Here is a 16,007-nt window from a genome sequence, read left to right as displayed (position 1 = left end):
GTGAGAGGTTTGGCTCCTGGACTTCATGTATTTATCTGACAAGGGAATTCCAGCCTGCAGCTTCATGAGCTGATCTAGTCTAATCCCTGTTAGGGGGACTGGGGGGTTGATTATCACACCCCCACAAAAAGAAATGGGAAGTGGAGGACCCTGAGGACTGAATCTAGGTCCTGGCACATGCTAGGCAAGTGCTCTGCCACTGGGCTGTGTTCTCAGTCCTCCAAATTCATGTTGTTGCTATTTTTTTTTAACATGTATAGGTGTTTCACCTGCCTGTATGGTGCCCACAGAGGCCGAAAGAGGGCATCAGATCCCAGGTAACTGGAGTTACCAGATGGTTGTGAGCCTCCGTGTGGGTTCTGGGAACAGAACCCTCCTCTGGAAGAGCAGCCAGTGTTCTCAACCACTGAGCCATCTCTCCAGCCCCCAAATTCATGTAGCTTTTACCCTACCCAGTAGACTTGACTCACTCAGAGGAGAGAAACAAAATTGAGTATCCATTAGCCATTCATCCTGTTGACACAGCATTTTGAGTACAAATTAATTTTTAATGTTTTATAATCTTTAGAGAATTTTAGACATATTTACATATTATTGCCACCCCACCTTCTCCCTTCTCCAACTCCTCCTATGTCACACCTCACTCACTCTCAACTTCGTGACCTTTTCTTCAATTATTATTGCTACATATATATGTGTGCATATATATACATGTATAAATATGACCTGCTGAGTCCATTTAGTGTTGCACAAATTAATTTTTTAAATAGTGTATGGTTTCTACTTTGTCATATATGTTTTTTTAATTTTTATTACATTTATTTTGTTTATTTTTATTATGTATATATGCACATGTGTGGAGGTCAGAAGACAACTTTCAGGAGTCTGTTCTTTCCTTCTACCATGCAGGTTTTGAGAATCGAACGTAGATCATCAGGCTTGGTGGCAAGCATTTTTACTCACCAAACTATCTCCCTTCCCCCACTATATATGTAATAATATATATATATAATTATATATAATAATAATGTGTATATGTGTCTTGAGACAGCATTTTATATAGCCCAGGCTAGCCTTGAACTCCCTAATAAACCAAGGATAACCAGGACCTTCTAGTCTTCCTATTGCCGTCTTCAGATTACTGGTAGGTGTCAACCAACTTTGTTTCTGTAGTGGTAGGGATTGAACCCAGGACTGTATGCATGTTAGGCAAGCACTCTACCAACTGACCTACATCCCAACCCCTGCCTCCAATACATTTTAGCTTGTCTGAGTTCATCTTTGGGGTCCTGACCACCAATGGGACTATGATAATCCATGCCTTCCACCTGGAAGATCAGGCCTGAACCATAGATTGAGGAGCTACATTCATTGATAATGAATGTAGGGTGAGGCAGGAACTGTTCCAGTGACAGGAGCTAGCATGTTTACCTAGAGATAGAAGGTTCGGCCCTTAGACCCATGCCGCACTCCAGCGGGCACGTGGGCGGTGAAGGCTAAGTAACCATAGTAACACTAGCTTATATCAGTGAACGTAAGACAATGGGATATAGAGTAGTTATAGGGCTGTTTAGAAAAGACGGTTACAGGTGAAGGACAACTGAAGACAGCAGAGGACAGCCAAGCTGGGGTGGAGGAGGTGCCCAGGTGGCCTGTGCCAGAGGCAGAAAGGGATAGAGTGAGGACCAGCCAGCAACCTGGAGGGTCATGAGGTGAAGAAAGAGGCCACTCAGAAGCCTTGAAAAGCAGGTTTGGGGTTTGGCTGTAGCAGCCATTATCTAGGGCTTTTGAGATGGCTTGGAGGGTAAGGGTACTAGTCTGGCCTGATGATCTGAGTTTGGTCTCCTGAATCCACAGGGTGGAAAGAGAGAGCCCATGCCTGAACCTTGTCCTCTGACCTCCCTAAGTTTACCATGACGGGCACACCCATATACATACACTATATATATTCTTTTTTTTTTTTTTTTAATTTGGAGCGGAGGACCGAACCCAGGACCTTGCGCTTGCTAGGCAAGCACTCTACCACTGAGCTAAATCCCCAACCCCTATATATTCTTTTTTAAAGCCATCATGTAGAGCTTTTTGTTTTGTTTTGGGTTGCTTCGGGTTTTGTTGTTGTTGTTGTTTTGTTTTTTGTTTTGTTTGTTTTTTTTTTTTTAGTTGAGTATCTTGTTATGTAGTCCAGACTGGTCTGGAACTCACAATTCCACCCCAACTCCTGAGTAGCTAGGATTATAGCTTTGTCCCACCACATCTGTGTTCATTATTTTTGAAAGCTAAAACAGTTCATTCATATTCATGGTGCTGAGGACACATTAGATAGTAAAACAGATAGACACCCCTCACCCTCCGTGGAGCTTACAGACTGTGAAAGAAAAGGTTCAGGACCAAGATGGGAAGCAAAGGGCCTTGGGATGCAGCTCAGAGGTAGAGTGCTTGCTTAGCTTGCCCGGAATCCCTAGGTCTGACCTCCCCAAACCGCGTAAGCAAACAAGACCAGAAGCACAGAGGCAAGCTAGCAGCTCCGAGACAAGTAGAGCGCTCACAGTGGCAGTTCAGCTGGGGGAGCCGCTCAGACACGGGGAGTAGTAGTAGTAGTAGTGCTGAAGGTAGGGTTGACAGAGCTTTCTGAATGCCGGAGGGCGAGACTTCTGTTTGGGATTTGGCAGGTTTTGAGGGGTCCATGACGACACTAAATCCCAGGTGGAACGAAATACCAGAAAATCAATTCCACACACAAAGCTGGACTGGGAGAGCTTTAAGCCTCTGCTTGGATGAAGAGCCAGGCAAGGGAGGCCCCACTTGATGAAGTGATGCCCTGTGTGGTGGGGCCTCTGTCCGTTGCATGTTCGTTTTTAAATCCCTTTCCATCTAAGAAGAGGTGGAGATGGAGACTCATAGAGAACTCTCCTGGCAGTTCCTAGGCAAGTCTGAGGGCCTGGACTGTCACAGTCTGTGCATGAACACCATTACCTGATGGCTCCCACAGAGTCCATACTCTATGCTGGCTTTGGGGTGGGGAGCTTCTTCAGTGAGAAGCCATGTCTTGGAAGAAAAAGGCATGTGTCTTTTTCAAGATGGCTGGCCTCTTCTCTCTTGGAGTGGGTAGCATCTTTGTCTGCAGGACTTGGCCATATACTTGACCACCCTGTAGTCTTTGCTGTGTCTCCTAAGCGCATGTCTGGTAATCTGCACAGACTAAAGACAGTTTCTCAAACTGACAATGAAGGACAATTCATGTCTTGCCAAAGGCCAGCAGCGTTCTAAAGTAAAAGCTCCAAGATGGCAGATCAGGGCACATTTCTGACATTACTGGGTTTCTGCAGTTTTGCTCTAGAATTTCTTTAAACAATAACCCCCTAATGATTTCTGTCTTCATGTGACCTTTTAGTAATGTGAATATCGTGTAAAGCTCAAACATTTTTTTTCTGTAGTCTTCAAAGCATTGCTAATGCAATGCCTCATTCATCTGCATAGGAACTCGAAAAGTTAAATGAGCTTTTCTTATTTCTAAGCTGTAAAAGAAAAAGCTACATACTTTTTTTTCTGATTATATACATAATGTGGGAAATACAAGAAAGAGGAATGTGCTCTCTCTCAAACTAGATATAATAAGGAAGATTTTAACATTCTCCTACTTTACAAGGTTCTTAGCACACAGCAGGAACCAACCTGTGTGTTTATTTTGTACCCGTTCTTCTTGTTCAATATTGAACACTACATATTCCACCACCCCCCCCTTTTTGAGACAAGGTTTCTTTGTGTAGCCCTGGCTGTCCTGGAACTGGCTCTGTAGCCCAGGCTGGCCTCGAACCCACAGAGATCCTCCTGCCTCTGCCTCCCCGGTGCTGGGTTTGCAGCTTGTGTCTCCGTGCCTGGTTGTTACGTGGGTGCTGGGGATCGAGCTGAGCCATAATAAACAAAGATGATCTTTGTTTTTGTTTTTCAAGACAAGAGTTTCTCAGGTTGTGGATAGAAACCCACCGCGCCGGCCGCTGCCGCTGCTGTTGGTCCCCAGATAGAGCTCAAGGCTTTGCAGGTGCTCTGCTGTGCAGGCACTCTGGCAACTGAACTACATCCCCAGCCCCCACCGCATGGTCTCTGTGTCTCTGCTTACTAGAAACGTTGACTGTGTTCATTATTTTAAGCACCTCTTTTGTGAATTCCTTTCCATTTTCTTTATCAAGGGATTGGAAAACCAAAGCAAAGCCTGGGTTTCTGAGCATCTAATGCAGTGGTACCCTAGGAGAGGCCTGTGTCTTTCTTTTGCATTCACCTTCAGGCCCATTCCTTAGTTCCGTCTTCCTGGGGACAGGACCTGGGACTCTGCATGTGCAATGGGCCTTCTGGGTGACATGTATGTACCTCAGAGGCATTTGAGCACCATGGCCTTGTGTCTTATTATTATCAACAAAAGTCTGAAGAAACCCATACAGAAAGCATGAGTGTTTCTTCTTATTCACTGCTTCTAATAGATACCACTTCCGAGAGAGAGAGAGAGAGAGAGAGAGAGAGAGAGAGAGAGAGAGAGAGAGAGAGAGAGAGAGAGAGCGCTCCACCAGCGCCTTTCATCAGTGGGAGAGTGCCAGAGATGAATTAGTCAGACCTGAAGTCTCCTTGCAGGAATGTGTTCAGATGAGTAACATTTTGTCATTCATAGGTGATTGTAGCTAGTTTGCATTCTTCTCCATAGAGCAGGTTCGTTCATTCAAAAATTAAGAACCTTAGGAAATAACGGGTCTGGCAATTGAAAATTCCATTTTCAGTACTAATGAAATATAAATGTCACCAAACTGAACAAAACCGGGCAAACAAGTCCCTGTATTGCTGGTGCAGGAGGTGAGGGACACTGGTCACTCAGTGCCTCCTCGCTAGCCCCAGTCCTGGTACCCCCTTCTTGGGCACCTGGACAAAGCGTCCATTCGGCCCCTGCGTTCACATCTAGCACCTCCGTGCCCACAGCTCCCTGCAGCACACCCCCTCAGTCACGCCCGTTATTAGCATTCTGCAGAGTGGTTCAGAATCTGGACAGCACAGACAAGAGGGTCCAACAGTGGCAGCCAAACCCCAGTCTGGGAAAGTCACAGAGTGAGGCCTTCAGAGTTTGAGGGGGGAGCCAGGCTCACCGCCTCCCTCTACGTGACTGTGACCGAGCCAGTCTCTTACCCTGTGAAGGAGGCGAGGAGACACTGTGGAGGCAGCTCTGGAGGCCGACTTTTCCTCTCAGTCTTCGGCTAGGACCTGGCACAGGTCCCTCACTGGCTGCACCTCCAGCCCACTGATGCTGCCACTACTGTCAGGAACACCCACCCAAGCACTCTAACGAGCAGAGAAAGAAACGCTCCATCTCATCCAAGGACCAGAGGACGAAAGCCATGCCTTCCAACAGAGGGAACCAGTGGGCCAGGAATAAAAGAGCAATTTACACACTTAGGACCCCTGAGTGCACTGTGAAACTGCTGCCTTGAACTTAAGGGTTTAGTGGGTCCCCGGAAAAAGCGGAAGAAACCCAGAGAGGACAGTTAAATTCAAGAGTGGAGCTGTCCAGAAGGGCAAGTTTTGGTGCCGCTAAGCGCCAAAACAGGGATGAGAGGAGAGAAGAGGAAATATTAGTTACACAGGGAAATTATGTGTGAGTTGAGGAAAACAAAGTCTGACAAGTTCCCCAAGCTCCAGGTTAATGGGTTTTTAGAAGCAGAGTGGGGCTGTAGATGCTGGAAAGATGGCCCTGTGGTCCAGCTTGATTCAGTTCCTAGCACCCACCTCCTTCTGATCATAGCCACCTGTGACTCCAGTTTCAGAGCACCAGACACCCTAGCATGGCTTTCGTGGGTGTTGCGGAATATTTGTTGAACTATGTAAAGATGTGTTGCTGTTTTACCTTGCCTGCCTAAGGCACCTGATTGGTCTAATAAAAAGCTGAATGGCCAATAGTGAGGGAGGAGGTATAGGTGGGCTTCTGGACAGGGAGAGTAAGTAGAAGGAAGAATTTAGGCTCAGAGAAGAAAAAAAAAGATGCCAGGGAGACACCAGGGGCCAGACAGACAGACACGGAGAAAGCAGGAAAGTAGGACATACAGAATGAGAGAAAGGTAAAAAGCCAAATAGAAACAGTTTAAATTAAGTTAAAAGAGCTAGTGGGACAAGCCTAAGCCAAGGCCGAGCATTCATAATTAATAAATCTCCTTGTCTTTATTTGGGAGCTGGTTGGTGGCCCAAAGAAAATTCCGACTACACATGGGCACCCACACACATGAGGCATAGGCTCCCACACATATACATAAGTAAAAATTTAACACCTCAGTCATATGTCACAAAGGAAAACCTAGCATATTGAAAATATGAAATGTCTTACAGACTGTCTTAAGCCAGTACAGCAAGACTTAAGTATTAAAGACGGAGCCAGCGAGACGAATCGGCAGGAAAAGGCACTTGCCGCCACTCCTAAAGACTTGGATTTGATCCCCGGCACACATGGTGGAGAGAGAATTGGCTCCTGAAAGTCGTGTTCTGATCCACACCTCCCATGCGTCACAAAATAAAATGTAATAAAAATTGTAAAAAAACCCACACAAACAAGCAACAACAAAACCCACACAAAATCTTAACAGCTTGAAATAAAGAAACACAATTTAAATTAATTTTTAGTTTTAGTTTTTAAAACAAAATCTTGTGGTGTAGCTGTGGCTAGCCTCAAACTCATAATCCTCCTGCCTCAGCCTCCTGAGTGTTAGGATTACTCACCTGCACCACCACACCAGCCCTCTAATTCTGAGTAATCCTTAGATATTCAGACATCCTTAAATCAAAGAGAAATTCAAAACTGAAATTAAAACCATGTAAAATAAAATAATAAGGGCTGGGCATAGTGGAATATGCCTCTAATCCCTGTAATGCAGAGGCTGAGGTAGGAGGCAGACAAATTGGAAGCCAGCCTTGGTCACACAGTGAGATACTGTCTCAAAAGACAAATAAATAAGTCCACACTCAGCTTAAGGCATAGCAGATATTGTACTGAAAATAAAACTCCTTCTGTACTAAGGGGGGAAAAAGAGCATAGTTTTATTAGTAAATTGGGGGTCCCTTAGTTGGGAGTGGTAACCAAGGTCCCCTAGTTCTCTGTGATCATCTGTGTTTATCAGTTCACTGCTAAAAAGAGCACCTTATGCAGACGGATAGCTGTGAGTGCAAGGCCAGCCTGATCTACACGGCAAGTTCCAGACCAGCCAGGACTAATTAATAGTGAGACCCTTAGTTTTAAACAAACAAAAACCTCCCTTATGAAAAAATGAAGTGAGCACTCATGTACTTTCCCGAATTATGAAATATGTTATGGACATCTGTGAATTTGCCAGTGACCCCAAGTGACCTTTGTGTTGCCCAGGTTCTCCAGGAGCAGATCCGTGCCCGGGACAACATCAGCTATGGAACTAATTCTGCCTTAAAGACGCTGGAGATGCGCCAGCTCTCTGGCTTGGGGGATCTCCGAGGAAGAGTTGCAAGGTAGGCGTACCAGTTACTGCCCTCAGAGCGCCCCGTGGAAGCGTCTTCAGGAAGCAGGGTTGTTTTGGACTACAGTTTGGGGATTACAGTCTGGGGAACACGTCGGCAGGAGCATGAGGTGACTGTTCTCGTGGGGTCCACGGTCAAGAGAGAAGCAGAAGGAGTTGGCTGCTGCAGCAGCAGCTAAGCCTGGTTGTTTTGTTCAGTCTGGGACTCCAGCCCCTGAGAAGGTTCTGCCCACATTCAGGGTAGGTCTACTCTCTTCCATTACACTTCTCTGGAAACGCCCTCACCGCCAAGCCCAGAGGTGTGTCTCCTAGGTGACTTTGAGTTCAGTCAAGTTGTCCGTGATGAGCACCCATCACAGCAGGTGTTTGAATGTTAGAGACTTTACCCCTGAAGAACAGTTTTTACTTGGCTTTGGGGTGGCCAGGGAGTAAAGGGTTGGCTGTACAAGTTTATTGACCTCAGTTACATACTAGCATCCCAGGGAGGGTGGAAGGAGAACACCAACTCCACAAAGTTGTCTTTACACACACACACACACACACACACACACACACACACACACACACACACACACACACACACACTTCTGTTCCTGAAGCTGGCCCGGTCTTCATGGGAGGAAATGATCAGAGAGCGCCCTCTGCTGGCTGATGTCATTTGGTCAGGTAATAGTATCATCATTTTGAATCAAATAATACAGTCAGAGCTTACTATTTGTATGCCTTCTAAAACGTTCATCTTTGTTATAATTATTTTTCGTTTTACTTCTTGAAAGTATTGGCTTCTCCTACGCTGGAAATTTTTTTTTTTTTTTTTTTGGAGCTGAGGATCGAACCCAGGGCCTTGCACTTGCTAGGCAAGTGCTCTACCACTGAGCTAAATCCACAACCCTAGGCTGGAAATTTTAAGAGGTGTTTTTTCTGTCAGTGTGGAAAGTGATTTTCTCTTTACTTGGGTGTGTTCCATGAACCCAGAGCCTTGGGATTTTTAAAAATGTATTTTATTTACAGTTACCTTTATGTATTTACGGGTGCGCATGAACGCGCGCGTGCGTGTGCGTGTGCGTGTGCGTGTGCGTGTGCGTGTGTGTGTGTGTGTGTGTGTGTGTGTGTGTGTATACTGTGGCACATGTGTGGCGATCAGAGGATATAATTGCAGAAGTTGATTCTCTCCTTCTACCACACCTGTCCAGAGGAGCTCAAATCACCAGGCTTGGCACCACATGCTTTTACGGGTTGAACCACCTTCCTGGCCCTTACCTGGGACCTTGGTAGCCATGTCCACTATTACCACAACCACTGAATTGGAATCTGTTTCTAATGAGATCCCTGGATTTTGGGCACACCGATGTTTAAGAACTGCTGCAAGAGACCTTCCCTCTGGATTATGTTTAGCTGGCTGGGACGAAGTTGTCAGAACATGTCCGGGCCTCTTCTGCCCTCTGCTGCTACCGAGAGCCAAATGCAAGTATGCAGCTAATGGGAATCTGGAGCAAAGAAACATTTCCAGCCAGCTTGGGGTGACAATGAGCACAGGTCAGCTCGTTGAGTGAGCGCTCTTAACCATGGAGCCACCTCTCCAGTCCCTTCGTTTTCTTTATTTATAACTGAACTGGAGTCTTGTTCTGTAGCCCCAGCAGGCTTTGCATCATGTTGTCCTGCCTCAGCCTCCTGAGTGCTGGGATTACAGGTGTGTCCCACCATGCCTGGCCCGTCTGTCGTTTGCTGTTCTCAGCAGGAAGAACCCCACTCTAGTCTCCTCAGTCTCACTCTTGGTGGTGGACACCTCCTGATCTCCTCACCTCTCCCTACACTTGTCTTGCACCTTCAGCCATTCCCCACCTTTGTTCATCTCCAAAGAAGTCAATTCTCCTGCCGCCGGGCCTTGGCTTGTGTCCTTCTCCCAGAGTACCTTTCTACTTCCTCTTCTAACTCCTGGTCCACCTTTGATGGGTAGTGCAAATGTCTTGTCCTCTGAGGGTCTTCCCTGACACCCCCACTCTGCAGAGCACCCCCTCCAGTCACTCTGTTGTCTTCCCGACTGTCTTAGAGCCAGGCTCTGTCTGTCATTCACTTCTGGAGTCAAGTGCCTGAAGTCTGTTGAAAACAGTAGGAGCTCGACAAATGCATGTTTGGATGAAGGACTGAAAACTTGAAAACAAGACTGAGTCCTTGTTTGGGGAGTTTGGCTTTTAAAAGACCCCCAAACTCAGAGAACAGCCTGGCCTTGGAAGGACTTGAGAGCCACAAGGTAGAGCAGGGACTCAAGGAGACAGCTGAAGATTTTCATGGCCACTATATTTGTTAGAGGTCTTTCTCTAGAGGAACAGAACGAACAGTGTGTGTGTGTGTGTGTGTGTGTGTGTGTGTGTGTGTGTGTGTGATTAGATTGGTTTATACAGTATAGGCTGACAGTTGGATAATGGTCGTCTCTATGCAGGAGGGACTGAGCACCTGGTAGTCACTTAGCCTGAGAGGCTGTGTGCCTCAGCACTCCCACCCTGGTGCTGAAGGCCTGGAGGGGTCCCGGAGAGCCCAGGTCTCGGGTCCCTGTTGGAAACCTGAAGGAGCCTGAGTGTGATGTCAGTGGGGAAGGCAGCGGCAGCAGCAGCAGGAGGAGGGAAGATGACCTTGTCAGTGAGACACAAAGGCAGGGAGAGGAAAGGCACCACTTTCCCTCAGCCCTTCTGTTATCGGGGCTGCCTCAGGGAGGTGCTGCCCACGTTTGGGGGGGTCTTCTCACTTCTAACTGCCTGATCGGGTAAACGTCTCACAGGTGTGCCCAGTGGCTGGCTCCAGTCAAGATGATAACCAAAAGTAACCAGCATGCCACTGTGGGTGCAGGTGGAGATTGAGGACGCGCCGTGTGTGTGTGTGTGTGTGTGTGTGTGTGTGTGTGTGTGTGTGTGTGTGTGTGGTGGTGGTGGGGGATGACGCTACAAATGGCGGTTCCTGGCACCACCTCAGCCAACAGTGCAAACTGCTGTCATCTTTATGACTTTGTATCTAGACACAGCAGTCTCTTGAAATACCTTCAGGAATCTTCCATTCTGCCTCAGTGTCTCTTCGCCTTCTCCATCCGACTTGCTCCTCCCCGTTAACAAACACCTTGATTCCAAACCCGCCCGGAGTGTTTGTTAGAAGCACCGGATATTTTGGGTTTGTTTGGTGGTTATATCTGTCTTTCTCTTGGAAAGCTAATGAGACTGTTGAGATGAATTCATGTGAGATTTAAAAAAAAAAAAACTCTTTGGCAAGATTTCGGCTTGCGTGCATCGATTACATAATTGTGTTGAAGAAGTCTAGCTTTTAAAGTGATATTACTAAATTACTAGGCTGGCATATAATCTCCTATTTGAATGTGTAGTTTTTTTTTTTTTTTTTATGAATCTATTAGGAATACAGTTAACAGCAAACAGATCCTCGTTCCTCACTTGTAGAGCTAGCTTAGGCAGGTTCTCCTTGAAGGTAAGGAACATTTATCCCCCTCAGCATAGTGAACCTCACATAGGATGTGGCCAGAGATTTTTCCATTTCTTGCTGAAGAAAGTCTCACTTTTAGCTTCCCAGTTCCTACTGGGATGTTTGTTCCTGTGTTTGGCACATTTCCTACATTTCCCCAAAACTCAGTGGCCACATCCTCTTTCTTCTCTGATAGGGTGTGGGGTGTGCCTGGAGGCAGAGTGAGAGAGGGGACATGTCCATATGCCAACGTAAGCTCCCAACACCCGGGAATTGGGAGTTAGTGAGATAATTTTGGGACCTTCACAAACGGCACAGTGGACCTGAGAGTACTCACTCTCTCCTCTCCCTCCTTCTCTTCCTCTCTTCTTCCTTCCCTCCCTTTCTCTGTCTCTCTATTGTTCTTTATTTTATGATATCTTATTTTATGATTTTTTTATTTATGTTTATATTATGACATATATAATTTTCTGATATATAATTTTCAGGTAAGTTTATTTATAGATATTGTATTATATATAATTTACATACAAGCGACAGTGGGGTGGAGTGGCTGGAGAGATGGCTTCGCACTTCAGAGTGGATGATGCTCTTCCAAAGGACCCCCAAGTTTGTGCCCCTGGATCCATGTCAGGTGGTTCACAACTGCCTGAAACTCCAGCTCCAGGGGACCTGACAACTTCTTCAAAGTCTGCAGAAACTGCACTCACATAGGCACACACACACACACACACACACACACACACACACACACACACACACACAGTTTAGAAATAAAACTTTAAGCCGGGCAGTGGTGGCGCACGCCTTTAATCCCAGCACTCGGGAGACAGAGGCAGGAGGATCTCTGTGAGTTCGAGGCCAGCCTGGGCTACCAAGTGAGTTCCAGGAAAGGTGCAAAGCTACACAGAGAAACCCTATCTCAATAAACCTAAAATAAAATAAAATAAAATAAAATAAAACTTGAAAGCATACACTTGGGTGGGTTTGGGTATATTCAGCCATGACAATTAACCCTAGACTATTAGAACAGTTCATTCATTGGCAGTCACTCCCCTATCCTCCCTCCACCCCTGTCCACTCTTTCCATCTCTAGGATTCGCCTCTCTGGATGTTTCCTGTAAGTGGAGTTGTACCTAACACACGGTTCTTTAAGGCCAGCTTCTTCCAGTTTGCACAGTGTTTTCAGGGTTCATCTGTGTAAAGTGTGTCGGTATATCATTGCTCTCAATGGCTAAGAGACACTACATTTTGTTTCTTTATAAATCGGGTGGGCCGGGCGGTGGTAGCGCACACCTTTAATCCCAGCACTCGGGAGGCAGAGGCAGGTGGATCTCTGTGAGTTCAAGGCCAGCCTGGGCTACCAAGTGAGTTCCAGGAAAGGTGCAAAGCTACACAGAGAAACCCTGTCTCGAAAAACCAAAAAAAAAAAAAAAAAAATCCGGTGGATATGCTGTCTCTACTTTTTGTCTATTATATGCTGATAATAATATGCTGATAATATTTGTTTATGAGGCCTTGTATGTTTACATTTTTTAAAAAGATTTACTTTATGTGTATGAGTGTTTTGCTTGCATACATGTACGTGTACCATGTGTGTGCAGTGCCCATGGAGACCAGAGAAGGGTGTCAGGTCCCCGGGAGCTGGTGTTAAAGGTGGTTGTGCACAGCCCCATGTGGGTGCTGTGACCCAAACTCCAAGTGTTCTGACCACTGATCCATTTCTCCAGCCCTGAGACAGCCTTTTATACATAGTGTGTGTGTGTGTGTGTGTGTGAGAGAGAGAGAGAGAGAGAGAGAGAGAGAGAGAGAGAGAGAGAGAGAGAGAGAGAGAGAGAGGACACCATTGCGGAGTCAGTTCTCTCCTTCCACTGTGTGGGTTCTGAAGACTGAACTTAGATCCTCAGACTTGCACAGTAAGCATTTTACCCACTGAGCCATCCTGCTGGCCCCAAACTTTGTGTGTGTGCACAAGTGCATTTTCGAGTACAGAGACACGCATGCACCATGGTGCCAGTGTGGAAGTGAGAGGAGAGCTATTGGGAGTTGGTTCTCTCCTCCACCTTGCGGGATCCGGGGATTGAACTCAGGCCCTTGGGCCTGGACACACATACCTCTAGCCTCTGAGCCATCTCAACCAACTGAGACACTTTCAAACAAGAGGATGACTTGCTGGCCTTGAGCTTACCAAGCAGGCTGGACTGGCAGCCAGTGAGCCTGCAAGGTCTACCTGTCTCTGCCTCCCCTGTACTGTGATTAATTATGTGTAGGTATGCATGTGAGTTCAGGTACCTGTTGAGGTAATGGATCCCCTGGAACTGGAGTTATAGGCTGTGGTGAGCTGCCTGACGTGGATGCTGGGGACTGAACTCGGGTCTTCTGCAAGAGCAGTACATGCTCTTAACCACAGAGCCGTCTCTCTAGCCCCACACCTGTTTTTTTGTTTGTTTGTTTGTTTGTTTTTACACACATTCTGAGGATCAGACTGTTCCTCCTGCTTTACGGTCTGAGCCTTCTCCACAAGCCAGTTGCTCAGTTTCTGAGGAGGCCTTGCACCGCACGATGCATTTTGTAGTATGGAATCACAAGGCAGCTATTTGCCATGCTGTTAAATGGTTGTGTGTTGTTTCTCGGGTAGGTGCGATGCCAGCATAGCCAGACTCTCTGCAGAGCATAAGACGACCTTCGAGGGGCTCCAGCACTTGAACAAGGAACAGCAAGCGGCCAAGCTGATCCTGGAAACAAAAATCAAAGATGCAGAAGGACAGGTATGGTCGGTCAGGACAGACACCTTAGAGGCGAAGAGTTTGTTTGCAGCCTAGAGCAGCCAGCCGGAGCCCCCAGTGTGGGTTTATGCAAATCCTCACCTCTTCCTGTCTTCCTTCCCCATCTTGCTTGGAGTGGGCCTTCGTGAATCTGGCAGCCAGATCACAGAGCGTTTTTTGGTACAGTGCCAATTTGAAGATTCTTTTCCCTTATCCATAAAATAATTCATATACCCCAGAAATTCTAAATTATGTCCCCCCCAAACTACCTCTTGCCCAGGTGAGTGACCCAGTATAGCTTTGGAAGTTGTCTATCCCAGTGTCTGATTCAAGAAATATGCTCTTTACTGACTGGGACACATTGCATGTGCTGACTCATCACATGGTCTGTGTGTGGGACGAAGTTAGGCCAAAGCTAGAGAGGAAGCAAGTAAGCTGGCCAAGGGTATTTCACCTTGAAATTCATCATTTATTTCACAAAGCGAAACTCAGCATTTCACCAGTTTAGTGTGTGTGTGTGTGTGTGTGTGTGTGTGTGTGTGTGTGTGTGTGAGTGCAGGTGCTCCCAGAGGCCAGAGGACTTGAATCCCCCCTGGAGCTAGATTACAGGTGGCTGTAATGTAAGAAACGGGTCCTGGGGATTGAATTCTGAAGAATATGTGCTCTTAACTCCCTACTGAGCCATCTCTCCAGCCCCTACTTCAGATTTTTATTGTTTGGTTGGTTTTTGTTACTCACAGGCTTTATTTATTTATTTTGTGTATGAGTGCTCTGTCTGCATGTACGGCTTTATGTCAGAAGAGGGCATCAGAGTCTACTAGAGATGGTTGTGAGCCACCATGTGGTCGCTGGGAATAGAACTCAGGACCTCTGGAAGAGCAGCCAATGCTCTTAACCACTGAGCCATCTCTCCAGCCCCTAAAAAAAATGTTTTTCAAAAGCTGGACACTGTGGTAATATCAAGAACTGTGTAGTGGAGACAGGTGATCCCTGGAACTTACTGGCCAGCTATCCTAGCCATTAGGTGAGCTCCATATTCAGTGAGGGACCCTGCCTCAAAAAATAAAGTGGAGAATGATTGAGAAAGACACTCATGTTGACCTCTAGCTTGCATATATACCTGTGTGCATGTGCACCTGCACACACACACACACATGAAAACAGAGGTGGAAAGAGGAGGCGAACTCCTAAATGGACTTAGTAAAGTGATTCTCAATGCCACTGGCCAGCAGGGAGCATATGCCATGTTTTCTGAAATGGCCCCTGAAGACATGATGTGAGATCTTTATAATCCGATCTTCTTTTCCAGATTTCTCAGCTTTTGAGCAGAGTAGACCTGTCCATTTCAGAGCAGAGCACCAAACTGAAGATGTCCCACAGAGACAGCAACCACCAGCTTCAGCTCCTGGACACTAAGTGAGTCATCAGGTTGTAAAGGGTTTTCTCGAGTTTTTCTGAGTTCACAGAATTCACATTTTCTCCTTCTTGCTTTTATTTTAAAACATAATGTCTAAACTTTGTTTGTTTTAAAGATTTATTTTTATTTATGTCTGTGTGGATATGTGCACATGAGTGCAGTACCTACAGAGGCCAGAAGAGAGCATTGGATCCCTTGGAGCTAGAGTTGCAGGTGGTTGTGAGCAGCCAGATATGGGTGCTGGGAACTGAACTCCCATCTGGAAGAACAGCAGGTGCTCTTAACCGATGAGCATCTCTTCTGCCCACCTCCTGGTTTTTATTTATCACACAGAGTGAAAACAATAATGAAAGCTAAAAGAAAAGGTTTCCATGTGGCACATTGTCACTTTTTCTTCATAATTATTGTTTCTAGCAGTTGAATGAATGATGGTCCATCTCTTCATTCAATGTGCATTTGGTTTATTTGTTATATTTTGATGTGTATATGTGGTGTGTGTGTGTGTGTGTGTGTGTGTGTGTGTGTGTGTGTGTGTGTGCAGGGGTAGGTGGAATGGGTGCATGAGTGTGTGGAGGTGAGGGTCAACATTGGGCATCCTCCTCTATCCCGCTCCACCTTATTTTTTTGAGGCAGGGTCTCTCACGGGTTCTTCTAGATTAACTGGCGAGTGAGACTCTTTTTCCATCTCCCCAGTGCTAGGACTGTAGGGCCAGCCATCACGTCTGGCTTTTTACATGGATTCCGGGCATCCAAACTCTGGTCCTTGTGTTTGTGCAGCAAATACTTTACCCACCGAGTCAACTTCCCTGCCCCTAGTACGTATTTGTTAAGCACTTGCCTAGAGGCTTAACA

General features: G+C 46.3%; 1 protein-coding gene across 1 annotated transcript in view; it reads left to right on the top strand.

Annotated features, from left to right (window-relative positions):
- The window catches only part of Fam81a (family with sequence similarity 81 member A), a 52,582-nt gene that overhangs the window by 23,798 nt on the left and 12,777 nt on the right, over window positions 1-16,007 (top strand). The window contains exons 4-6 of the mRNA XM_059266999.1: window positions 7,385-7,503; window positions 13,612-13,741; window positions 15,048-15,154. Coding sequence (XP_059122982.1) covers window positions 7,385-7,503; window positions 13,612-13,741; window positions 15,048-15,154 — 356 coding nt within the window. The remainder of the gene's footprint in view (window positions 1-7,384; window positions 7,504-13,611; window positions 13,742-15,047; window positions 15,155-16,007) is intronic.

This window comes from Peromyscus eremicus, chromosome 7, assembly GCF_949786415.1.
Source record: "Peromyscus eremicus chromosome 7, PerEre_H2_v1, whole genome shotgun sequence".
Taxonomy (NCBI): Eukaryota; Metazoa; Chordata; class Mammalia; order Rodentia; family Cricetidae; genus Peromyscus; species Peromyscus eremicus.
The sequence above is the reverse complement of the archived record's forward strand: the minus strand, read 5'-3'. Positions and strand labels throughout refer to the sequence as shown.